Source organism: Mustela nigripes, chromosome 7 (genome assembly GCF_022355385.1).
Source record: "Mustela nigripes isolate SB6536 chromosome 7, MUSNIG.SB6536, whole genome shotgun sequence".
Taxonomy (NCBI): domain Eukaryota; kingdom Metazoa; phylum Chordata; class Mammalia; order Carnivora; family Mustelidae; genus Mustela; species Mustela nigripes.
The window spans coordinates 29,718,974-29,746,034 of NC_081563.1; the positions used below are offsets into that span (position 1 = coordinate 29,718,974).

At 42.7% G+C, this 27,061-nt stretch overlaps 1 protein-coding gene across 9 annotated transcripts in view; it reads right to left on the reverse strand.

The window, feature by feature from the left end:
• LTBP1 (latent transforming growth factor beta binding protein 1) overlaps positions 1-27,061 on the reverse strand; it is a 400,132-nt gene that overhangs the window by 223,599 nt on the left and 149,472 nt on the right. For 6 of the 9 annotated variants that reach the window (XM_059405447.1, XM_059405446.1, XM_059405445.1 and 3 more), the window contains one exon: positions 12,606-12,773. The exons of 1 other annotated variant lie outside the window; for it this stretch is intronic. In XM_059405447.1, the coding sequence (XP_059261430.1) occupies positions 12,606-12,773 (168 nt within the window). Of the gene's footprint in view, positions 1-12,605; positions 12,947-27,061 lie in introns of those variants that run through there. 2 more of the 9 variants (XM_059405450.1, XM_059405452.1) reach the window with 2 other exon arrangements.

Below are 27,061 nucleotides of genomic sequence, written 5' to 3' on the forward strand. Positions count from 1 at the left end.
TAAATAATGATAATGTATCTTTTTCAAATCATTTTTTGTTATGAATTAATAACACCTTAGATCTTTGCTACTCTGTGGATGGTCCATGGCCCAGCAGGATGCCATCCCCAGGGGCTTGTTAGGAATGCAGAATCTTCTGAATTCGAACTAGTTCGAATTCAGGAGAGTAATCTAATTCTCCTAAATTAGAACCTGAATTTTGTCAAGATTCGCAGTGATTCCTGACCATGGAAGGGTGACAGGCTCTGGCTTAGACTACAGGTTCTCTATCAGAGTCATGTCTAACAATCGCCAGCATCAGTGGTTTTCACAATATATACCTCCAAAACACACTCAGCCATTTTGATTCAGGAAACAAGCTGGGTCGGTTGGGCATCTGTACCTTTCAGTAATCCATAGGACCTTCTCCTGTAGAACCAGGACTGAGAACCACTGATTCAGAGGTTGGAAAAGGCAGACATTTGAAGTCAGGTTTCAGCCAGAGGTTCTAACTACTCTCCTACCTCCCTCACCCCCATGAACACTGTTATACAGGTGAATCCACTTCTCCTTCTAGAGGCTTCATTAAGTCACCGCCAACCTCTAACAGAATGTATAGTTAGCTACACTTTCATCTCAGGACTGACGAGGAACCCCATTCAAAATGATCAAATGGAACCAAAATGGCACACCCAATGGAGACACACAAAGCAAGACAGGTTGAAAAGGTATTGGACGCCTCCAGCTTGAACCCTATCCATGGCCTGGGATGTGTCAGTTTGACTCAGCACTGACTTGTCAGGAGGGCTTGTTATTTGTGAATGAAGATGAAAGGAACCATTCACAAGCCACCAGCAAATTGTTAGGGTTTCTTGTCTAGATTTTGTCTTGAGGGAAGAGAGAACAGGACCTGATTTAAATCAGACCCTGATTGAGCCGCTGTTATTGCTGCATACCCAAATATTCAAACTCAGCCACCACGGGAGCAGATCAAATTTCAAATAACCAGCTAAAACAGAACCCAAGCTCTTGAATCCCACCCTGATTTCTACGATAGACTATTAGGCAAATTGGACACTATTTGTCCCTCGTGCTGTCTGTTTCTAAGAGTTAATTTCCTTAAACGAGATCCCTCAGAATTCTGAAGATTTCAAGTGACTGCCAGGTAAAAAGAAGAAATACTTTTGGCAGAAAACGGTCTATAATATGATGAAGTTTGACAGAAGGGAAATGATAATTACTGTATGAACAGCACACTGAGAAGGTCCTTTACCAAATAAGGTTATGATTTCTGCAGTGAATGTGTTTCAATAAGAGGATATTTTCAGCCTGAAGAGTTAGTTAGCTTCTTTTTCAAAACGTGTATAATACAGAGTAAATTCTGTTTAATGCTAATTCATATATTTACCAAGTACACAACTTTGGCATGAATTTTTTTTTTCTTTTCCATACAACGTCATGGTTTTCTGGGCACATTACGGGACTCTCAGATGTTTCTAATTACCCTCTGTGTACACCCAATAAAACAGCTGGCTCAAAATGTTATTAATACCACAAGAAGATCCAGAGAGCCATAAATCGCCCTTTCTTCAGAAAGGGACAATGCAGTGGCAAGAAGTGACATATTCTAATCTTGCTAAATAAGGCTGATTAAGAATGTTCCAGTGCATTTCCTAATTTGCCAGAAAGAAGGGCAGTGGTCTGCCTTACTTACTGTAAAAAAATCTTAATATCAAGTTTCCCTTTCACCTTGTCTAAGGAAAATTAGATGAAAATCAGGTTGAGTTTTTGTACTAGGAAAGCTTAGAAACTCTTCATACTCCAGAACAAATTTTTATTGAATCTGATGGGCATCTGAAGTTTGGTCTCAGAGTGAAGAAATCTTTCATTACTGCTCAAAGTTTTCATTTTTCCCACCAAATCTTATAAAAGCCAACAATGCAGTCATGCCCGGTTTTGTTTTGTTTTTTTTTTGGGGGGGGGGTAATTATTGCGTGAGTCTAAATTCAAGATAATGGTGTTGAGCAGGAAACCATTCCCTTAAGCCCTTACTCTTAGACAAAAGAGAAAGACAAGTTTCCTTTTTTTTTTTTTTAAATCAAGTTTCAATAAGTGTATCGATGACAGCATTACATTACATTACATTGGCAAAGAAAGGGCATCTGGCTCTTTTCATTTTATTTGTGATATAACTTTGGAGAGTAAATCTCAAACTTCCTAACTAGCTTTATCCTTCCCCATTTGGTAGTTATTTTATTTTCCTGGACTGCATAACTCAAAGACGACCGTGTGGCTGCCCTCAAAAACATTTTCATATCATCTGTGATGTGAGTTCCAGAAGGTTTTTCCAACAATACACAAATGCATTATTCCTCTACCACTTGGGGGGGGGGGGGGATACACACACACACACACACACACACACACACACACACACACCTCGATACTAAAAGCTGACCTAAACGTTTGACTCTTGTGCAACAGATACAAAATTGAGCCTAAAGTGTATGCCAGTAAGTGCTGCAGATATATACCTTATCTTATAAATATGAGTTCAGTATTTATGTTAAGTCCAACTTCCTTAAATTTACTATAACCAGGGTGCCCAGAGGTGAATTACGCAATGACAGCAAAGTGAGTAGCACAAAGCAAGATCAAATGTTATAATCATACATCACTGGAGATTCCCCCATCTATGTGATTGTTTATCCTCCTGATGGCAGCATTCAGTTCCTGAATGTGCTATGCTGTTTCAAGGCTCTCACTCTTGCTAGCAGGCTTTGCAATGGGCAAGAGCTTCCTGGAGCGGAAGGAATGGGGAGCGGATCCAAGGCAGAGGGAACATGGTGCCATTCACCGTTTCCACCATATGACAATGATACCCGGCATTACTCTGTATGCAGTCTAACCTGCCCCGTGCTAGCCTAAATGTGAGCAAGTGTGGAACCTTCTGTGCACTAGGAGCAGAGGACCAAAGTGGAGGAGGAACAGAAACATCCGTGTGTGTGTGTGTGTGTGTGTGTGTGTGTTTTAAAAATGGGAGAGCAGGAAGGGGAGGGGCAGAAGGGGAGAGTCAGCAGAGCCTGATGCAGGGCTCAATCTCACTCACACTCTGAGATCCCCACCCGAGCTGAAATCAAGAGCTGGACGCTTCACAGACTGAGCCACCCAGGTGCCCCTGTGTCTTTTTCAAAGACAGTGTGTTATCAGGATCAGTAAATGAAGGAACTATGGTGTCTGTGGTACAAAGGGAACATACCCTATCCAAATTCCAGAAGAGGTAAGCACACCTACCTGTATCACAGGACACGGAAGTCCTGAATTAAGAGAAGGACTGGGGGGTGGGGTTATGGACATTGGGGAGGGTATGTGCTTTGGTGAGTGCTGTGAAGTGTGTAAACCTGGCGATTCACAGACCTGTACCCCTGGGGATAAAAATATATTATATGTTTATAAAAATTAAAAAATTAAAAAAAAAAGAGAGAGAGAGAGAAGGACTGGTTATGTTTGGGAAAGACAAAGCTCTTCTTCTTCCTTTTTTTTTTTTTAAAGATTTTTTTAAATTTATTTGACCAACAGAGATCACAAGTAGGCAGAGAGGCAGTCAGAGAGAGAGAGAGGGGAAAGCAGGATACCCGCTGAGCAGAGAGCCCAATGTGGGGCTCGATCCCAGGCCCCGGGGTCATGACCTGAGCTGAAGGCAGAGGTTTTAACCTACTGAGCCACCCAGGCACCCTGACAAAGCTCTTCTTGAACTCAACCCAAGGAATCCATATATGCTCTTGGTCTGCGCCTTCTCATAAGCCTAGGGGAAGCCCTGCACGAAGGTCAGGTCATTACTGGAGTCATTGTACTAGTTTGGAATCAGGTTAAATCACCAGCCCCGGGCTCCAGATCGATCAAGAGCACACCTGAGCTAGAGCACCACTGCCAACTGACAAGGTGATCACCAGAAAGAGAAAAGGAAGGAGAAAAAGCAGCACACACAGAAACATTTGACATAGAGCTTGAAGATGTCCCTTAAGAGACTGTGGGTATTTAGATGTCAGAATGGGGAGTGGGAGCAGCTAAAGGCACAGGAAGCTAACTCCCCTTGGCCATGAGCAAAAAGTACCCCACAGTCCGTGTTCAAAATGTAAACTCCAAACTCCACCCAAAGTGCTACAAAGGTGTCCTTTCTCATGCATCTTGAGTCACTGGAATGTATTCTCTTCTGCGTCCCCAAGCTCTATAAAGACTGCTCAGATGGCTATTGTACTGGGGTGATTTCAGCTGCCTGAGGATTTATGAGGAAGCTGTGTCGGATAAAATCTCTGCGTCCTAACAACAGGCACCCGCGTAGACAATTTGCTTTGTCAAACCAGAGGCCATAAGCATTCCTGAAGTAACTCAGCGTGCTGGCCCCAGGGAGACCAACAAAAAGCAGACAGGTCCCTGTCCCCAAGCAGGCTGAAATTTAGTGGAATATACAGGTATGACAACAAATGAGGGAAATGAGGCTTCTTGGCATGAGCGGCGTGTGGTCGACTCCCAACAGAGCAGGGAGGGCCTGGCCAAGCACAATGGCTGGGGACATGCAGCGGGCAGGCAGAGCCAGCCGTGTGAACAGAGGCATAGCAGCAACCTGTGGACCTTTGGTAACCCAGACCCTCACCTGGGTAGCAGAGATTAAGGCCATTAAAGCCAGGAAGCCAGGCAGCAGCTTCTCCTGGAAGACCCAGCACGCTAAGCTAAGTAGTCTGGTTTTCCAGAGATCAAGCCATGTGCTCAAGCTGAGTGAATAGGAAAGAATATACACTTTCAGACACCGTGTTACGGACTCCAAGGAATTCCGAAAGGTCATTTATTCTAGGCGAGCCAGCAGAACCCCATTAAGGGGTCCCAGTCAGCCCCATGATATAGGCCAGGCATGGCTTACAAGGAACGATCGATCACACACGCCTTTCTCACAGAGCTAGCAAACTGCTGAACTCTTTTACCGACGGTCGTTTCTTTTCTTTCTTTCTTCTTTTTAACTGTCCTGACTACAGACAAACTTTCATATACAACCACTCTGATGCCCCTCAACTTCTCAGTTTCAAAGATCTTCCTCCTCAACGAAAAGGACCTCATTTTCTCCTGATTTGGGCTCTTAGCATCAACTCATGGCCTCTCCTTGGTCCAACGAACCCCTAGAATTGCCCTTCCATGTGGCCTTCCTCCACACTGGACATCCCTCTTAACACAAACACACACACACACACACTCACATGCACACACTCACAGACACCTGCCCTCACAACCAGTTTTCTTTCCATTAAAAGCAAGCTCCATACCAAAATCACATGATCTATCTCCTCTAAAATATTAGAGAAAGAGGCAACCCTTTGGTAATTCTTTCCTATATTGAAGACCCTATACTTTTTATTATAAATAACCAAGATTCCTTCTGCAATAATTCCAGGATCGTTTTTACACCAAGAGACATGCTTGCATACACATCCTCTGTGTATAAGGCTCTTTATCTACAGATGTTATTAACAGGATTCCCTGATACAGTGTGTGTGTGGTGTGTGTGTGTTCCTATATACAGATTGATAAAACCTAATCCAAGAGGACATATAGGACACATTTTTTTTTTAATTTTCTTATTTATTTGACACACAGAGATCACAAGTAGGCAGAAAAGGAAGCAGAGGGAGAGAAGGGGGAGGAAGCAGGTTTCCCGCTGAGCAGAGAGCCCAATGCGGGGCTTGATCCCAGGACCCTGAGATCATGACCTGTGCCAAAGGCAGAGGCTTAACACACTGAGCCACCCAGGTGCCCCCATATAGGACAAATTTAACTGAACGCTCCAAACATCAGCCCTCTAGAGATGAACCACAATTTAAATTAAATAAATACAGCGACAGAGTTAGATTACAGAGTTTGTGATGTTCCCTCCCAGAGCTCACAACTCACTCCATTCAGGTCTCTGCTCAAACGTCCTGTCACCAGAGAGCCCTTTGGGACAGGTCTAAAATAGCAATCTACTTTCCACCACCACTCCCAACTCTATCCCCCTCCTAAGTTTCTATTTCTTCACAGCAGTTATCATTGCTTGGCATATGCCCAATTTTCCTTATCTGTAGTATATTGTTAGCATACATTTGACACCAGTGTATACTCACACTATGGCTTGGGTTTAAAAAAAAATTTTTTTTTTTTTTAGATTTTATTTATTTATTTGACGGAGGGAGACACAGCGAGAGTGGAAACACAGGCAGGGGGAGTGAGAGAGGGAGAAGCAGGTTCCCTGCCAAGCAAGGAGCCCGATGTGGGGCTCGATCCCAGGACCCAGGATCATGACTTGAGCGGAAGGCAGATGCCTAACGACGGAGCCATCCAGGTACCCCTAAGTTTTTAAATTTTTAACTGTGGTAAAATACAATACGTCTAACCTAAAATTTCCTATCTTAGCCATTTCTAACTGCACAGGTCTGTAGTGTCAAGTCCATTCATACTGCCAAGTATTCAAGCTCCACAACTTTTTCATCTTGCAGACCTGAAGCTCTCTACCCATTAAACAGCACTTCCCTATTTTCCCCTTCCGTCAGCCCCTGGGGACCACCATCCTCTCTCCCTCTATGAATCCAGCTACCTAGGTAACTCATACATGTAGAATCCTATACAATTCGTTACTTTGTGACTGGCCCATTTCACTTAGCAGAACACCATCACGGTTCACTCACATCCTTCAGCCACACTGTATTTTTTTTAATGTTGCAGGGGCAAGTGTCTGTTCTGCTCACTGCTGTATTCCTAATGCCCACACCCATCCTTGGCACATGATAGGCGCTTGATAAATATGTTAAATAAATTAATTTCCTAATAGCACCTCCACAGCTCAAATAGAATAAACAAAAAATGGCTTTACATTATAGCATTTATTCAGTATCAGAAAATATTTCAAGAAGATTCAATATATTTGGTAATAATTTCTTTGATAAGTTCTTAAACATTCCAAATTGCCCAAATGAAAAGCAGCCACTTTCTTTTAGTTTCAGATTAGATCCCGTGTTTAAAACATACACTCTATACAACGCATCAAGGGGCAAATATAGGCACCCATTAATCAAAGAGTGATATGCTGGCATTTCACCGGTTTTTATGCTGGATACACATCAAGGGATCCACATGAAGACAACTGGCGGAGGACAAAAGACTCACCGAGGACAAAAGACTCACCCTCTGAACTGAGTTGTCAGACAAAAATCTCAAAGCTTCCCCCTCCCCGAGCAGGTATTGGTTTACAGATAGCTTCAGTGAGAGGGAACTGGTCATCCCTTGTCACAAAGAGATCCTACATAATGAGTGTAACAAAATGAACTGCTTCCCCTGCCTCAAAACACTTCGGTATGAAGCTGATTTTGTGAGACATATGGGGAACATTCCCAGTGCAGAGCAGCAAGCCAACGTCTAAACTGTTAAAAGCGGCTAGAGATTGTCAGCTATTATGAGTTGTTCAAAAACTTATTTAACACTATTAAAACCCGAGTTTCCTGCTTTACAAAAAAACAAAAAACAAACACACACACAAAAAAACCCAAAAAACAAAACAAGAAAAACGTCCTTCCTTTTTTCACAATGATATATCTCTGCCCTCTTTCAGAGAACTTTAGTAAGTTCTGAAGAAGTCCAGATTCCTAAGCTTGGAATTCAAGGTGCTCACCAGCCTTGCCCCTTCCTTCCCAGACTTGTCATGTATCACATATCACTACCTTTGGAGCTTTCTACATTTAAGTGAAACTACCCCCCACTTCTCAGAAACGACCTGTGCCTTCTTGTCTCCATGCCGAATTCTAGCAGGTAAATTCTCCCCCATACATCATTTCCCATCCACCTACATTTTGGAACTTAACCAGTGTTTCAGGAACCACTGCCCCCAACAGTCTATAATCAGGCAACATGCATGTAGCCAGCTCCCACAACGAGCCAACCTGGGTAGCAGCAGGGATAGCACAGTGAACTAAACGAGAATGTCACACGCCATTCCTTTTCTCTCAAAGTTTCCCTCCCTCGGCTAGATGTGATATCTCCTTCTCCGGGCTCCTGCGAAACATCTTCTACCTTGATTTAGATTTATTTACACATAGTCCTCGTCTCCGCAAAGCGAAAGCTCTCAGGGGACAGCTTCATGATTTGTCTTGGAAAATCTAGTACCGTGTTTTATATATACTCGCTTGGCAACATAGAGAGCAGGAGGTATCTGGACTCGGGAACAGAAAACCCAAGTGAGAGTCACCTTTAATCAAACCACCGGGGCCTGGATATTCACATCCACAGAATATGAATACTGTAATTTACCTCTCTCAGAGGAAGTACGCATCAAATGAAGTAACATATGGGAACATACTTTTTAAATTATCCAGTAATTTATATAATTATTCACTTGATGCTGATGGAAACTAAGTCCCCTGTAAGTCCTCAGAGAAAACAGCATCATATAAACCAAATGTGTTATTTTAGCTATCATGATTCCTTTTCACTGGTTCTACAAATAAGCTGTGCCACGGATAGTACTATTTTATTTCAAATATTCTAGTTGTGACAACATGAATTCCTGTGTTCTTCTTATTAGGGGAACTTACGACTCTATAAACAACTTTAAAAATACCAGAAGGTCATCTTCGTTATATCCCTATGAGGGGAAGGAATCCTTTAAAACAACAATGGTTAGTTAACCTGCCGGCCCACCCAACTGGGAATATGTTCCCATTTTTTAAAAAGGCAAAGCTGGGGAGAGCAAAGAGGCAAAGCTCAGAATGTCACAAAAAAAGTTATTATCATTAGAAATCTGCTTGAAAGGAAATGCCATTTAATGTAAACATTCTGTTATATCATACTAATATCATGTTCATAAAAATGAATTTATTCTAGAATCTCAGAGTACTTCCCTTGGATATCATTGTCGTGCGGGCCTCACACTCAGTGCAAGTCATACTTTAGATTCTTCCAACTGAGGATGCCTGTCTGGCTCCGGCAAGGGGTTGATCTTAGGGCTGTGAGTTCAAGCCCCACATTAAGTGTGGAGATTACTTAAAAATAAAATCTTGGGGCGCCTGGGTGGTTTAGTGGGTTAAGCCTCTGCCTTCGGCTCAGGTCATATCTCAGGGTCCTGGGATTGAGCCCCGCATTGGGCTCTCTGCTCAGTGGGGAGCCTGCTTCCTCCTCTCTCTCTCTCTGCCTGCCTCTCTGCCTACTTGTGATCTGTCTCTCTCCGTCAAATAAATAAACAACATCTTAAAAAAAAAATAAAATCTTAAGAGTATATATATATATATATATATATATTTTTTTTTTCCCAACTGAATATTCAAAAACAGAGACTCTGTGCTTAATAGTCATGAAAAATACATCTGCCTCTCATATATCTAAACAGCCCAGACTCATCATCATCATAGACCAGAACACCTACTACAGAAGAAGCACCAACCAAAAAAAAAAAAAAAAAGGAAGAAATGAATATCACCCCTGTGTCTGCTGCAGAATCACCCTCTGTATACCCATTATTACCAGTTCTCTGTGATCAATGACCAGAGCCCAGGAGGATCTAAGGCCCGAATATGCCCAATGGCCATGATGAAGTCAAGACAGCAACCCAGGGCTTCTGGTCTCTGTTCTCTCTCAGACCACCCATCCTTCCCACAAAACCAGCCCCATGAGGTCCTTCACCTGTGTCCCTCCTACACGTTGTGGTCTGACCCCAGGAAATTAAGTAAACAGATGACCTAAGGGGATCTAAGTTCTGGTCCTAGGTAGCAGACTTGCTGTGTAACTAAGTCAAGCTCACTTATACCACCCAAGTTACCTTATCAAAAAAATGTTACTATTATGTGTCCCCACTTCCTTCAAAAAACAAACAAATAAACCTATAAACCGCCATGGAAATGTTCAAAATTATTTCTGTGTTCTGATTATCCAAATGAATTATTTAGTGAAGATGCCTTGACTCTGAAGTCCACGTTTTAAACCAGTCCACGGGTTTTCCCAGTATTATGTTGACTCCTTGGAGTAGGGGTCAGCAAACCACGCCACTCAGGTCAAACCCGGCCCACCAAGGGTTTGGTACAGGGCCACGTCCAGGCTTGTATATATGGCTGCTTGCAAGGCTAACGCAGAGCTGAGGAAATGCACGCTGTGCAGTTTGTACTGCAAAGTCTCAAGTATTTACTATCTGGCCCTTTACAGAAGAAGTCTGTCATCCCCCCACATCTTATATACCAGAGGCCAAAGAGAGTAGCTAGCAAGTGATGATGAATTTTTAATCGTCCCCAAGCTGTTCTATTTTCCATATACATATCCTATTTGTCAAAAGATGCAATGTATTGTAAGCAAATACAAAAAGAGAAAAAAAACCAGGAAGTTAGAAAGTCACTTTTTCTCTAAGTAATCCAGCTATATTACACCAGCTAAGTCCATAAAGATACAGGTCTAAAAAATGAATTTCTAAAATTTTCTGTATCTCTGAAGAGTCATCATCTGTAAGTTCTACAGAATCAAATTTCTTTAATTAAAAGAAATGTACAGCTTCTCCCTCAAATAATCTAACATTTGCATCTAAATAAAGAGAAGAGGAAAATCACTGAGGACATACATGAAGTATTTCCCAGGGTTACCAACGTGAAACTTTATTCCCGAGCCCTCTCGGTCTCTCTCTTTTAAACTACTCTGCCAATCGTTTTGTGGCAGAAGTTGAGTTCTGGTTTTGAGATTTTTGTGTGTGTCAATAAGTTTGCTCCATTTCATATGGTGACCAGGCTACGTGTATCCTGTTCTCCTGTTCTTAAACATCTACTTAAATGCCAGACAGGAAAGTGTGCGGCATGTTTTAACAAGTAGACTTCCTCTGTTTCTCAAAAGCCTGCAAATATTTAGTTTCAGAATGAATACACTGTAAGCCAAAAAATTACCACCCATCCGATTACTTTGTCATTCCTACTGTAAAGATTTATGGAAAATGCAAGAAGGAGGAGGAGGGAGAGCCGACACCGTTGAGGGAGCTGGGGAACCCATGAGAGCAAGGAAGGCAATCAAGAAAAGTAAAAGTGGGAAGAAGTCATTAAGCCCGTAACAACCTCCTGGGAACTGCTTTTTCTCTTCCCCTCATTGTCTACAGCCCTCCAGAAAATAATATTACTTGTAACTCATAAAAAGTCCTAAGATTTTAAAGACAGACTGAATTTCAGAGGTCCCTAAATGAAAGCCGTTTGTTTTATGGATGAGACGAAACCGAGGTCCAGAAACAGTAAGTGTCACACCCTGTGGATTAGGTCGTTAGTGGCAGGACCGAGACCAGAGTCTAGATTCCCGATCCGCGGTTCAACACGCTTCCCATGAGACTCGGCGCTCTGCCCTGAGAAGTGTAATGTACCACTTGGCACCTACCAGCCACATTCTTTTTCAAATATGCCCAAACACCCCTATCGTAGCCAGGAAATTCACAATACCCTTTTAAATAGTATCTATGGGCACATGTTTTTTCTAAGTACAGACTATCTCGAATACTGCTTTGACTTCCGAAGGAGTAGGAGTCACAATAAAGCAGGAGAATAATCAAAGAGCTAATAAGGACTTCAGGCTGTGCCCTTGTATTTTGTCTTGATGATCATCAGTTTGAAAGAGACATCCTCTCTCCTGGCCACCCCCCAGACACACACACTCAAGACTAAACAGCAATATTCCATAAAAAGACCAGATCTAGCCAGTGTTATTATCTGTCTGACATTTGGGTTATTCTTGTGAGTAGCTCATAATGTAATGTGGGTGTCTGTGATTATTTGAGTACACATGGCAAACCATAATTGGTCAAAAAAATAATAAAAGACATTTTTCCGTGACAAAAATACCGTATTGTGTGACAACATGGCAGTGTGACAGCACTCAGTGGACCTCAGTGCTCTCTCTCTTGACGAAGAAGTAAAAACAACACAAAAATTCTTAAAGTAAAAATCTTTCTTTTTAGTAACCTCCACAGTTCATATTTAAATTAGTTATGAGAGATTCAAAGGTCCTGAGTGCTGATAGTAAGCCACTTGCATTTTTCCCTGAATCCCTGTCATATATCAATTTATAATTCAGCCCTCGGATACAGAGCAGCAACGCAGCGCAAGACGCAAGTCCGTACTCCTTCCTACAACTCGAATACAGTTTTCGACAATTTTTTTTAGAACATGACTCTTCATCCAGTAAAAACTTCAACTCCATCATCACTATCCACATCTTGTAACATGAGTCAGATCTGATGCAAACTCTCCTTATGACCGAGCAGATAAAAATCTGAAGCCGATCGGGGCAAGTCGTGTGCGAGGGTCTTCATCTAAAACTGACCCCCTTCTGTCCTGTTACTACCTCCCATCACCGCGGGCTGCATAAGGGCTAGGCAAGAAGGGGCAACGTGCTAGCTGCCACTGCTCTCAGAAGCCAAAAAGCAGGTTACAAATTATTCCAAAAGTCATTTACAAGAGCTCACGCAAGAAGCACATTCGGACTCCCAGACAGAAACCCATTCGAGCAGAGAGCCGTGGGAGCGGAGGGGGCTGTCTAAAGGCTTCGATCTCATAAACCTCTCCTGAGTAAGGACAGTCAGGGACCGTGGAGGAACTCACCCACTCGGAAGTTCGTGGCCGTCAGGGTGTCGGCAGCGTGACCATTCTCACTAATGAGAGTGGTGGTGTTCCCCTTCTCACAGCTGTTCTGACAGCTGCCCTTGGTGCAGGTCACTTTACAGATGCTCGGAGTAAAGACCACCTTGATGCGGCCAGTGTGGTTACTCACTAGGAGCGAAGGCAGGGAAAAAAAGAACAACAAACACATCAGCTTAGTATCCATGAACGTGCCTTGGAAGGTTTAAAAAAAAGGGGGGGGGAGAAAAAGAGAGGAGAGGGGGAACCGGAGAGCCCACAACCCGACAGGTTTAAGGAAAGAGGGAAGCCTTTAGTGCGCGCTGCTCTGTATCCAGTGGTGTCTCTGAAACAGGAGTAGGAAGCTTAGCAAACAGAACTCTGGGATGCACTCCAAAACCACATTTGAAGTCGAGTCACTGGAGTGGGATTACTAACCACAATGCTGCACTTTATTCACGAGCAGACAAAGAGCAACACGGAGGGCACGACATGAAAGAGCCAACCCTGACAGGCACATGTAATGCAAAGAGGTTGGCCGTGTACCTCACGGTGAATAAACTCTTGTGTCCTCAGCTTGCATACTTTCCCTGTTTCTCCACTTCTTAAGTCACTATTTGCAGCCCGACCCCTGGAAATGTTTTAGGCATGCGGCATGTCTGAAAACATCTGTCTCAAATCTCCTGGCACTCTCAGCTGAAGTGATCAAATCCTGTGAGGCAGCTGTGGGAGCCCATTTCTTTTTCACAACTCTGGGGCATTATTTCTCCATCTTAATTTATGCAACCTGTATTTTGTTGTACTGTAAACCGGGTCCCCCTAAGGGAAAGGGAGGCGCAGGTCACGAGGCCCAAGGGCTGCCTCTGCTCAAGGACCATCCGGCAGACAGTCCACCTCAGGCAGGTATTTCCTGCTGTCTCGTGGCCCTCTCCTCAAAACCAAATGCTGTAACCTGACTGCACAGCAGAGGCAGCAGAGTGTCACGAAACGGGCACTGATCTCAAAGTCAGACTCTGGCTCATAATTTTGGCGCAGCCGTGGTGTGACTTTGGACATGTCATTTCACCACTTCTATAAAACGTCAAAGAATCACAGCTGATATTTTCTAGCTAGTTCTAACTTTCAACGTCTCTATCAACTGTGGCCCTGGGATCTAATCTGGCCCACTGCCTGCATTTATAAATAAAGTTTTATTAGAACACAGCCACATTCCTCCTTTACATGTTCTCTATGGCTGCTTTCGTGCGGCCATAGCAGAGATGCACAGAGAATGTATGAGCTCACCCAGAACTGCCATTCATGGCCAAGTCCCAATCTAGGCTCCATGGCAAAGTGCAGTAAGAAACTCTAGTCTGACTTCTACAGCTGTGATGTGACCCCATCCAGGTCCTTCCTCTTTCCAGGTGCCTAAGGCAGAAAGCGAAGATGGTAGCAGAAGCTGGAGACAGATGATTCATCTGTGAGACTAAGGGTGGTCGGAAGTAGTGCCTATCCTACTGTCACTGTGTTACTTTAGTGGCCAAAGGGGAGACTAGCTCTGGGTCAGCCTTTTTGCGAACACCCTCTGCCTACCAGAAGCAATTCTGCCTCTGTATATACTCCTTTGGTCTGACCAAGGTTATATTTTCAGGAAGTCATCTAAGAAGCCTCTATAAGCCCTCAACAAAATAAACTATGGTCAGATCTGAGCTTGAAAACAAAAAACCTTATCAACAACAACAACAAAAATTAGAATTTCAAAGCTGGAACTGGGGCTCAAAGTTTGTATGACACAACCTTTATTTAAACATCTCTGGTGACAGGGAGCTCATTACCCACTAAGACAGCACGTTCTAGTTCTAAGCTGTTCCCACCAAGTACTCTTCCTTCTGGAGCTCAAGCATGGCAGTTGCGTCCATTCATCCTGACCTCACTCCCCATGGCCTCCCAATCAAACAATTGAAGCTCATGCTCCACATGAGCGCCCTCCAACTACTCAAAGAGAACTACCAAGTAAGCAAAGAAAGCTCAAGTTAGCAGGATCTTGAACAGATCAGCTTGGGTTGGCCCACTCACTTAACACAAGAAAACGATTCTTCCAAAAGAAAAAGAGCCTCAGTTCTTTTCAAATGTTTTTCCAAGATGATTTCCCATTCCCATTCAGTGGTTCTAACACAAGAGATCAGGACACCTAGTGTGAAGTGGGGAGATAGTCTAGGGGCCTGACCAGATCTTCCAGCACCTTACAAAATGGCATCTGGAAACCTTTTTTTCCTATAATGAACCAAACAGTAAATATTTCAAGGTTGTAGGCCTGATGGACTCTGTTGGCAACTATTTAACTCTGTTGTGGCAGCAGGAAAGCCAACTGTCAAAAACATTATGTAAATGCATGGTGGTGGCTGTGTTCCAATAAAACTTTATTTAAAGAAACAATTTGTGAACCACTGTTTTGAATGCTTATATAGTATTTAAAATTTTTGAGTGTACCCAGAACTTTAAAAAACTACAACAGAAAGTTAATTCCACAATCAGGAAAAAATTCATGCAGCTCAACATATTTTTTTTTTTTTTACAGTAGCACACACACTCACACACACGCACACACAGCCCAGTACATGCTCAAAACTGCCAGACCATGCTTACAAATATCTTGAGAAAACTTTGTGTATCTAAGTGTGTGGAGCCCATTTAAAAAAAAAGAGAGAGAGAGACAATATCGTCCCACTTCAAAAGAATATAAACTTCTATTTTTTCTGGCTCTTGGTACAATAATGAAATTAGAAATGGTGTGCCAACTATTCTGTCTTCTCTGGCATTAACTCGTGGCACCAGCAGCTGCCATGCAGATGCTCAGACCGTCACCTAAATTATGCTCACTTAGGCGAAGAGAGACATCCAAAGAAAGCAAGCACTTAATCATTATTCCTGTCTCACCTCTCGGCTACAGTAGTCACTTTATAGACACTTGAGATTCTCCGGGCCTATTGTATTTAAAAAACTTGTTCTATTTCATTGCCAAAAAAATATTTTTTGGCCTGGAATCATTTGGATTTTCAAATGGCGGAGACAGTTTCATATGACTTAATTCTGATTTTTACAATGTTCACATCGTCTTGGAAGAAGACACATTTCATTTCATATTTTCCCTTTGTGTTTTACTAACTTTCTGCTATAAAGTAGTCTCCTTCTAAAGCGGACACGTAATCTCAGCGGGTCCTCTTGTCTTCACAAAGCACTGATTTCTTCATTATAATTAGCTTTCGTTTTCCACATCAATCTCACAATCAGTATTGAAAATCTCGCAACTTCTTTTGACATTAGATGGCCATTTGTAGTTCTCACAGGATCTCCAAAAATATTAAATGAGTTAGAAAATACACTCTCCTATCCCCATGTAAAATCATTTCTATGTTTCTACTAGGGTATCATGTAGAGTTTGATTTTCAAAGTACCCAAGAGTAAGGTAAACTGCTCTGAGTTTCAAATTCCTCACACGTGACAAGCTCAAGACAATACTGCTCGTCTGTTAAGAGTTTACATGGAATTCACCAACAGTGGCAGTGAAGTTTCCTCTAGAGACTCCTTGGTCTGTAATCTTCCTCAAATGCTTGGAGTAAACTAAACTCAAGAATTCCACATGCCTATATACATGTATGCATCAAGTGTAGAATACATGAAGTGACCCCAAGAAGACTGTCGAACCCCATGAAGACCATGGATTCGCCGGATGCTGGCAGCCATTCTGGTCTAAGGCCTTGTTTCACCGGAGAGGAGAATGAAGTCTATGGTGAAATCAGTGGTCAAAGACCATCCCTAGAGCGCTAACAGCTGATTAAGAATTACAAAACAGGGGGAGCGCCTGGGTGGCTTGGTCAGTTAAGCATCTGCCTTCGGCTCAGATCATGATCCCAGGGTTCTAGGATCAAGTCCCAGGTTGGGCTCTCTGCTCAGCAGAAAGCCTGCTTCTCCCTCTGCCTCTCCCCCAGCGCCCCTCACTCCCGTCCTGGCTTGTGCTCTCTCTCTCACTCACTCTTCCTCTCTCTCAAATAAATAAATAAAATCTTAAAAAAGAAAAGCATTACACGGGGCGCCTGGGTGGCTCAGTGGGTTAAGCCGCTGCCTTCGGCTCGGGTCATGATCTCAGGGTCCTGGGATCCAGTCCCGCATCGGGCTCTCTGCTCGGCAGGGAACCTGCTTCCTTCTCTCTCTCTCTCTGCCTGCCTCTCTGCCTACTTGTGATCGCTTTCTGTCAAGTAAATAAATAAAATCTTAAAAAAAAGAAAAAAGAAAAGCATTACAAATCTGGAAAGCAAAAGTCAGGCCAGTCAGGACTTAACAGGGAAAACTTTTGCCAGAGCCTGCATGCTTGGTCCCTCTGATGAAAAAAATGTAATTTTTAGATCCCCACAGGTAAATAAGCCCCAGAAATCTTAAGCAAGTGCTTTCAAACCTGGCATTTTAGAGGCCTTGGCTAGAAACATAGAATGCCTGGAGCCATGTAGCACCTCCATCGGGCCTCCTAGTCAGTCAGTCAGTCAAGATACTCAGGAGTTAACATCCTGTCTGCAGGTCCTGCCAGACCCTGCACAAAGTTAAACCTCCAAGAAGAGGCATTGGCACATGGTTTAAAACAAACCACAGACATTCAGAGCATATGGTGAACGGGATGGAAGTGAAGCCGATATCCTCCCAACAGGAAAAGCTTTCACTTCTGCTTCCCGATCACTAATGATGGAGAAAAACTCAAAAATGTGAAAATTGTTCTTGACACACAGACTTCAGTCTAGAAAAGTGCCCAGCTGCCATCTTTCCATCATTGGCCTAGGATGGGACCCAAAGCAAAGGCAGCCAAAAAAATAAACAGAGCAAGTTCAAGACTCACATCAGATTTCATGCACACAGTCTCCTCCATATCCACACAGAAGGCTGTGACAGCCCATCAGCCTTCATCCAACTGGAATGACAGGGACCAAGGCGCACAGGAAGTGTCCTCGGCAAAGGAGAAGCACCCCCTCTGTGGTTAAAAGCCATCAACCTGCCCATTAACGGAGGCTGCTTAAAGAGACTTCGGAGCACAATCAATACACAGGTCCCATGTGAGAAAAGGAGCTAAGAGCTCACTCTTCTGCTGCAGTCCATTGCTTGCCCGAAGGCCAAGAATTTTTTGAAGGACAAATCATCAAAGTATTAAATAATGCTTAGAATAACAGGAGTTCATTGTTCTGCTCTCCAGGCTTGCTTAGCTCCTCATGGACTATTAAAATAATTGCCACAGAATACTGTGTTCCTCGAGAAAGGTGCTATGCAAACAAACTAACATCCGATCTATTACTTCATCGGGTGGCTGTAGTCCTGGAACAGATTTCTAGTTGTCACAGGAGCACCTCCTCAGATGAGACTCTAGGACTTATATTCCAGGACCATCTCTTTAGGTTTTTTCGGGTAGATGTGACTAAATGAAGAAGTAGAGGAAGAACTACATGCTACCCAGTTGATATGATACACTTTAAAAGAAAGACCATGTGAGTTTCCTCTGCCCCCTCAATTCTCCATTAATATCCACTCAAGGCAACTAGGTCAATTACTTATCTCTCTCACATCTCCATACAAGATTTCCTTTCCCTTTTATACTTTTAAGGAGATGAACTCTTCATCTTCACCGTTCTGTGGATCCATTAAATCATTTAATGTAAGAATAAGTTTCTGGATATATTCTGAGTTCCTTATAGAATTGACTACCACGCATCAAGAAAACAAGCATCAACAGTACACCATGTTTGAAAACGTAAATACAGTCCTCAAAATAGCTACTTGGGCAGAAATGCAGCAGCGACCTAGTCACACACTGTCTTGTATGAACTCACTCCCTGATTCACTAAGAAAATAAAAGCTCTAATGACCCAGGCCTACCAACTTACCTGGATCTGTACCTGTCCTGCCTTCCACCTGATGAAGGGTGGGGTTCTAGCTAAAGCCAGCTTCTCCCTATTGTCCCCTCCCCAGCTAAAGTAATGGATCCCTCCCTCTCTTACAGACTCTCTTCTCATCTGTGTTCGCATGCAAACACGATACACTCTTGCCCAAATATCAAGAATAGCACTTCTATTGTCTCCATTCCTCTCTAGTGCAAGTGATGCTCGTTTTCTCTGCTCTCCTTACAGCAGAGCTCTTCAAAAGACTGCTCTATTGACTGCCAGAACTGCCCTTGTGAAGGTCACCAGGGTCTCCACATTGCCAAATTCAATGGCAAATTCTCTGAGTCCTTCTTTCTCCAACTTTCAGCCTCTCTGATACACAAGGACACAGCTTCACAATACACTTTCTCTGCCAGTCTCCTAAGTCACTCTACTCTTTCATGGTTCTCTCCTACCCTGCTGGCCAGTGCTCCTCATGACCCTCCTGGGCGACAGCTCCAGAGCTCAGTCTCTGTGGCCTTCTCTTTTCTAAAAAGACTTCCTAGATGAGATCATCCTGTTCTAGCTCATGGATTTAAATAGTATCTATGAATTTATATATAGAAAATGTAAAACTCTAGCCTGGACCATCTCTACCTTATATGTGTGTACAACCAAGCAACCAATGGTCCAACCATTGATGGGTCTTTCCTAAGTAAATATCTAACACCTAACAGACACCCCAAACAACATGTATTCAGAATTAAGCTTTGATTCCTTCCTGTACCCACACGCAAATTTGCTCCTCTTCAAGTCTTCCCCCATCTCAGAAAATGGCAACTTCTTGATTGGTGTCCATCTGAGACTCAAAACAATAGCAAATCCTGTTAACTGTCTTTCTAGAAGGTAACACCTTCTTACTACTTCCATGACGAACACTTTGGTGCAATCCATCGTCATCTTTGGTCTGGATTATGTCAACAGTCTCCTAAACCAGACTCCCTGCTTTTACCTTTGCCCTCGTCCAATTTACCCTCCTCGCAGCACTCAGGCTATCTTTTCTAATCTGTCTGTGACATCGTAGGGCTCCTCTTTTCCGGGACTTCCCTTCTCTATCAGATCACAAGCCAAAGATCTCACAATGGCCAACAGGGGCGTCCATAGCGGCAACATCAGACCTCATTTCTCACAGCCTTCCTCAACCCATTGACTTTGGCTCCCTTGTTAGGATGGGTGTGCTTCCGTCCCAGGCCCTTGCACCTGCCACTCCCTCCACCTAGAATGTTCTCTCTCTGCCATACATGGCTTCCTCCCTCACTTCCTTCAAGACTTCTCCAGAATGTCAATTCATCAAGAGGCCTTTCCTAACGACCTTCATAAAACTGCAACAGCCCCACACATCACCTATCCACCATACCTTGCCCTACATTTCCTATTTACTATAAACATACTTTATATATGTCATTGATTATCATCCTGAGAAGGCAAACTCCATGATAGCAGGAATACATCTGGTCACTATTATATGCCCAACATGTTTTCTCATAGTAAGTGCTCAAGAACAATAAGTGAATGAACAAACTTCACTAAAAGAAATTAAATAAATAGTATTTATCTATGGGTTAAGTGTCAGTAGTGTTAAAATAGTAAAGAATACTCCTATTAAGCCTTTAGCCCTAAAACATACTTGCTGTATGCCGTATTTGTCAAAGAGAAATGTTTTAGCCATAAAAGTTTCAAATCAAGCGAAAACACAGTTGTTATTCAGGAAACCCTGCAGTCATTACAAAACACAGTTTTCCCAAAAATCATTAAAACATTACCCAAAAATGGCCAATGACATCAAAAAGTGAAAATTTTCATTTAAACATGCCAATGAGAGAATAGCTGAATAAACAGGAAACAGAAATTTCTCACTTTTTCAAAAGAAAAACAATGATTTGCTCCCAAAGTTTCACAACATATTATGCAGAAATCAAACTGACACATGATAGAAACCTCCTTTAATTCTGTCAGTAAGAGTTATGATGATGTGTAAGGAGTTTTAAAACCTATTTTTTATTTACTAAGTATCCATCCCCTTTGTCAAAGAACTAGGAAATTGAAAACATCTCTACTGAGATTCCGTGAGCCTATTATGAATTGCCACTGGACAATAAAACCCACCCATAACCTACCCATGTTGGGAGGTAGCTGGGGGCTCAGTCAGTTAAACATCAGACTCTTGGTTTTGCTCAGGTCATGATCTCAGGGTCATGAGATCAAGTCGCATGTCAGGGCTCAGCACCAAGTCTGCGTGAGATGCTCTTCCTCTCCTTCCCCATCTGTCCCTCCCCCTGCTCATGCACCTGTGCGTACACTCTCTCTTAAAAATAAACAAATAAATAAAATCTTATAAAATACATGTTGGTTCCCAGCACAGGGAGACTGGTCAAGAGATTAGCCAGAGATTCACCAACGAAGACGGTAGATTTCATCCCAAATTTCCACATATTTCAGGAGTCAGGTATAATTTCCTATTCACTCAGTCTCTGTTTTACCTTGACTCAAGGCATAAAATCTTGGATTGTCACCTATTACCTGTCACATTTTCTCAGCCTTTAATCTTGCCCTGCCAACCAGACCCTACCGCCCCAGGAGGAGTCTAAGCCACACACCTTGAGACCATAGATTTTAAACAAAATCAAGTATGTTTGAAGGTGTAATAGATTTTACAATCAGAAAACTTAACTTTTCCCCAACAAGTTGCTCACCTAGCAGGATCTGGTCCAGTGTTTGCAGAAAGAAATATAGTCAGTACAAAAAGTGGAAAACTAGCAAAACAAACCGATGGCTTTTTGGCATTTTCATATTCTGACTTTTTGTAAAATACTTTCTTTAACATCTCCTGAAGGGATTCAACTGTCCAGGCATATCTCAGCTGACAGACAAGAACACCCTGGAAAGTTCAGGACAGGCTCTAGAACACTCTAAGGCACTTCAGCCCTGGCATCCTGTAACTGCACCAGGCTGTTTCACAGGGGTTCCTTGGATGTAATTTTTAAAACTCCCCTGTCTAGAACATATCTGGAAATCTCTGCTCCTAATCTTGAATACCAGAGAACCTACTGTTCCCAATCTGTCCAGAAGCAGTGGTGGCATTTGAAATGCTGTGATATATCCCCTCAGGTCAGCATCCAACTCTTGGTTTCAACTAAGGTCATGATCTCATGAGTCGTGAGACCAAGCCCCACGTAGGGGCTCCCCACTCAGCAGGGAGATTGTAGATTATCTCCCTCTGCCCCTCTCCCCACTCATGCTCTTACACTCTCTCTCTCAAATAAGTAAATCTTCAAAAAAAAAAAAAGAGAGAGAGAGAGAGAGGGAGAGAGGAAACACCCCCACGGTGACAGGACTTAACTCAGTAGATAATAGAAAACAGAGCAAAGAACAAAGAGGGACAGGAGGGACTCACTGCACCCATGTTCTCAATTCTGAAGTGAGAATGCAATCCACTATCTGGACTTAGAATCCTGACAATTATGGGAAACATACTTGGGGAAGGTTGAATGAGTTCGTCCAGGGAGCTAGGTTTTTTTTTTTTGGGGGGGGGGGGGGATTGTTTGTTTGTTTTCTTTCTTGGCATCAACATTCAAGATGCTACTCCCTCTGAGAGTCTCCCAAGGGAGAAATACCATTTAAAAGATGCATTTTTCGTGGTACCTGGGTGGCTCAGTGGGTTAAAGTCTCTGCCTTCGGCTCAGGTCATGATCCCAGGGCCCTGGGATAGAGCTCCGCTTTGGGCTCTCTGCTCAGCAGGGAGCCTGCTTCCCCCTCTCTCTCTGCCTGCCACTTTGCCTATTTGTGATCTCTGTCTGTCAAATAAATAAATAAAATCTTAAAAAAATAAATAAAAGATGCATTTTTCATGTGAAAATTTCTACCTCCCTTAAAAAGCCCACACTGGTCTTCGCAGCAACACACCTAGAGATCTCACAAACAGCCCTGGGAGGCCAGGCTTCCTACAACCGGATAAGAGAGGACTTCGTGGCTGTCCCTGAACCTAGAGAACAAGGTGCAGAGCAATGAATACTTAGGTGTCTTCTAGTTCTAGTCCTCACACAATTCTGGCTAGTTTGCACAGTCTCCTTACAGAAAGCATGGGTTAGATATGCTTCACATGATTTGAATTTTCTGTGCCTTAATTTTGGAACAGAATTTGGTTTTATTTATCCTCACATTTGTTGTTTTTCCAAAGATAAGTAAATGGAGGCATTTGTTATCAGTCTATCACTCATCATTTCCATAAATAACATCTGTTTGTTTGCATGTGGAGAAGCGAGTCTGACTCAAAGGCAGAAAATCTATTGGGCTATTTGTTTACCAAGGAACAAATTTCATGACTTATCACAGGCTTGATTAAGTGGGGGCCACTTTTCCTGAGGGTCCCAGATTATATCTACCATATGCTTTGAGAATTAGGATTCCATAGAATTTACAGACTGGTTATGAGAAATATCTTTGACAAATACTTCTGACAACATCAGACTCCTTAAAAGAAAGTTGAGATCCTTTCCCATCGGACAGAATCTGGCCTCACATCCTGAAGCATTCCACACAGAGTCTGGGCATTAGCTGAACCCAACTGCCCCACGGTCCTCGCTAATAGGCCTACTTCCTTCACGTGCACTTTTCTCCCCCTAGAAAACCACCTTTCGTCCTCTGGAACCAACCCACTTACCCCCTCCCTATACAATGTTCAGCAACCTAGGCATGCCACTTTGGACAATGCAGCTCTCATTTTCCCCTGGCTTTTAGCACATAAGTCTATTGATGTCGATTTTCCTACTTTATCAATCTTCCTTTGGCCTCAGTCAAGCCCAAGAAAGCAGTTTGTATTCTTATCCTCCTCTATTTGTAACAAATAACCCACCTGGTGGTTTTCCTTCTTTGGGAAGAACAGAAAATTATGCGGTCGGAGGGGAGTGCCATAGGAAAGAATGCAGGGGTAGGAAATGAGAAGAAGTGAATCGAAGGTATTATGAGCCCAGGAGAGGAATGCACAGGCATTCAACTGTCTCCTGCAAGGGCAAAGAAGCAACTTTTACTCTAACTAGTAACTGGAAGTCACAAAACTTGAAAGGAGCTGAAAGCAATCAGGGCGCCATGGCCTTTGTAAGGGGGCATGGAAACTTTCCTCCTTCGCTACAGGCAGACACAAAGAAGAAAATGAACTATCATACTTTACAAAATTTAAATTCTACCTAAAGAAAGAAACAACTCAAAAGATAGGGCAGAGAGTCTGGAGACCAAAACTTCCTGTGTCCTGTTGAGAACGAGCTGGCCTGGCCAGAAGCAGATACCTTGCTGTGCCTCTCAGGAATTCCAATCTGGCCACAGAGTCAATAAAAGTCCAGAGCAAAGAGATACTATAATGTGAATGCATTTTATTTTAAGAAGCCCCAAGGAAGGTGAAGATATGAACACTTTTGTAACTACCCAAACAACTTCTAGGTATGATGCATTCGGTTGAAAGAAAAAAATCTGTCAGGCAATTGGTTCGTTATATAGAAGAAAAATAACATCTTTGAATCTCTGAATTTAGCATTCTAGTATCAGAGATAACCAAGCTTGTAGAATACGGATTCTGTCATTCACTTTTTGTTTTCTTCCCTACAGCACAAACTTCTCTCTGGCTCAGTTTTTAAATGAATCCATCAAATGGCCCCAAATATTCTCTCCAAGGGATTACTGCCAAATTCAATAGAACTCATCATTAGAAAAGATTTCAGCCTAAATATCCCTTCTCTCAAAGATATATTCTATCTAGCTTTTATTTATCCTGTGATACATAAAATTGAAAAATGATTGGCTGCCAATAAAAAATGAATTACTGATGTGTCATCACACACTGTAAATTTTCCAGCTTTTAGTTAATTCTTTTTAGGTTACTCATTCTCAACTTCCTCTCCCATCAAGATAGTGCCTCTCCTGTTGAACACTGTGATGGTTTTCAAATCTCTCCACTCTCCACAAATTCTTCTGAAATCTAATTCCGCTCCCCTTGAGCATGAGCTGGTCTTAGCAACTCATGTCTAAAGAACAGAATAAAAGAGAAGCGATGGTTTCAACTTCTGAGGTTCCGTCACAGAAAGCACTGCAGCTTCTGTCTTGGGCTCTTTCTCTCCAATCACTCTCTCTGGGGGGAAGCCAGCTCCCATGCCATGGGAATACTTAAGGGGCCCACAGAGAGGCTCACATGGCAGAGAACCAAAGCCTCCTGCCAGATGCCATCTGACTGAGCCACCCCGCAAGCGAATCTTTCAGATGATGGCGCCCCTACTGATACCCTGATCACAGTTTCATGACAGAATCTGAGCCAAAACCAATCAGCTAAGGTATTTCTGAATTTCTGAGGCATAGGACGTGTAAGATAATGTTTGTTACTTTAAACCACTAAGGTTTGGGTTAATTTGTCACTCATTAAAAGTATAAACACATAAACACACTTCGCTGTTTTTCTTTTTCCCTAGATTCTGAAAAGAAAGAAGCTGAATGTATGGACCTTTCTACAAGTACAGGGCACGGTCTGCATGATGGACGGACTCATGAAGCCTGTACCAATTCCCTAACTGAATGACGGAGCTCACATGAACACCACAATCATTTAAATGATACTCATCCCTTCCCAGACTAGGAAACTACAGAGATGTTCATCAGAAACCTGACCAAGGGGGCACCTGGGTGGCTCAGGGCGTTAAAGCCTCTGCCTTCAGCTCAGGTCATGATCCCAGAGTCCTGGGATCAAGCCCCATATCGGGCTCGCTGCTCAGCAGGGAGCCTGCTTCCTCCTCCTCTCTCTCTCTTTCTCTCTCTCTCTCTGCCTGCCTCTCTGCCTACTTGTGATCTGTCAAATAAATAAAAAAAATAAATCTAAAAAAAAAAAAAGAAAAAAAAGAAACCTGACCAAGGTCATTTTATTAGGAAATGGTAGAGCTGGCATTTCAGCACAAGCCTTCACTCTCTCCTCACTACCCAGTGCCTCTCCTACACTTTCAATGAGCGCACACTCTGAAAACTTCAGGATACCAAGCACCTGGGAAGGTTGTAGCAAGGGAGGGAAACAAACAGACTGAGCATATACTATGTGCTTGGCAGTACACTGGGTTTCATATCCCTTACCTCATTTCATTCTTACAACAGACCAGTGAAATTAGTGCTAAGATTTTTCTTTGACAGAGAAACGAAGATTCCGAGGTTTGATGGAATAGAATACAGTGAAACAAGTCACAGGCTCCAACCTCCAAGATCTTGCAAACTAGAGTAAGAAAAAAAGACACACAGAATAATGCTATCTGACCTATCCGCCACACAAGGCCATGGCAGGGGTCATATGAAATAATCTGTATGGGTATAATTCATGAACTGTTAAACACTGGGCAAAACCAAGAGGATATCGTTGCATGCAGCCAGCTCTTAGTGGAGCAACTGTGGGGGAAAGCTCAACCTAGCGGTGACATTTACCCCATGATATATTACATAGCAAAACCCACATGCGCTTCTAAATATGGAAAATTTATTCTCAAGATGTTTGTTTTACAGTCCTAATTATTATTTAAGACTCTAGAACAAAGGAAAGTTCCACTGTGGACTTCGATTCCTTCCTAATTTCCAGACAAGATCGGATGGCTTGACTTGGTCTGAAAAGTATCCAAATGGATTTCAATGAATAATAGAAACCCATTGATTAGAATGGCTTATTTTCCATTTGAGTAATTAAGTTCAACAATTCTTACCAGAAACTCTATGTTTAGATCATTTTCAAGTGAAACTGTCATGAAAGCCTTACATATAACAATAAAGCTGACAGATTTTTTTTAAATGTCATCAAAGTTGGCTTTGCATTCACTTAAAAATAATACGCAAAGAGCTAAAGTAGCACCCTTTTTTCCCCACCGTTATTACAGAGGTATTGTTGAAACACGATGTTACATTCCCTTCAGGTATACAACACAGTTTTTCACAATGCTGTACTCAACTGCAGCCACCATCTGGCACTGGGTCACACAGAGCAGCTCTCTTCCCAAGGAATAAGACTGGTTTGGGCAATTTTTTTTTTAAAGATTTATTTATTTAAGTGAAAGAGAGAGAGTGAACAGGGGGAAGAGCAGAGGGAGAGGGTGACCAGCAGATTCCCCGCTTGACGGGGATCAGATGCGGGACTTGATCCCACGACCCTGAGATCATGACCTGAGCTAAAATCAAGAGTCAGATGCTTAACCAACTGAGCCACCCAGGCACCCCAGGTTTTGGCAATTCTTAACTCATAACAGTTTTGATTCCTAACGAACTTACATGAATATGCAGGTAGGGTAAATTTTAAATAGTCAATATACTAATATTATAATGTAACACCCTAACTTAATGTGTATCAGGCTCTCAGCACAGTGGCTGGTGTGCACTGAGTACACCATAGATGAGGGAAGAGGAAGATGGGACCTACATAGTGCCATTGGTGGGAACAAATGAGCTTACGTCCAAATTTCCTAATTACCTGACATTCAGAGACAAGAATATAATTTCCAA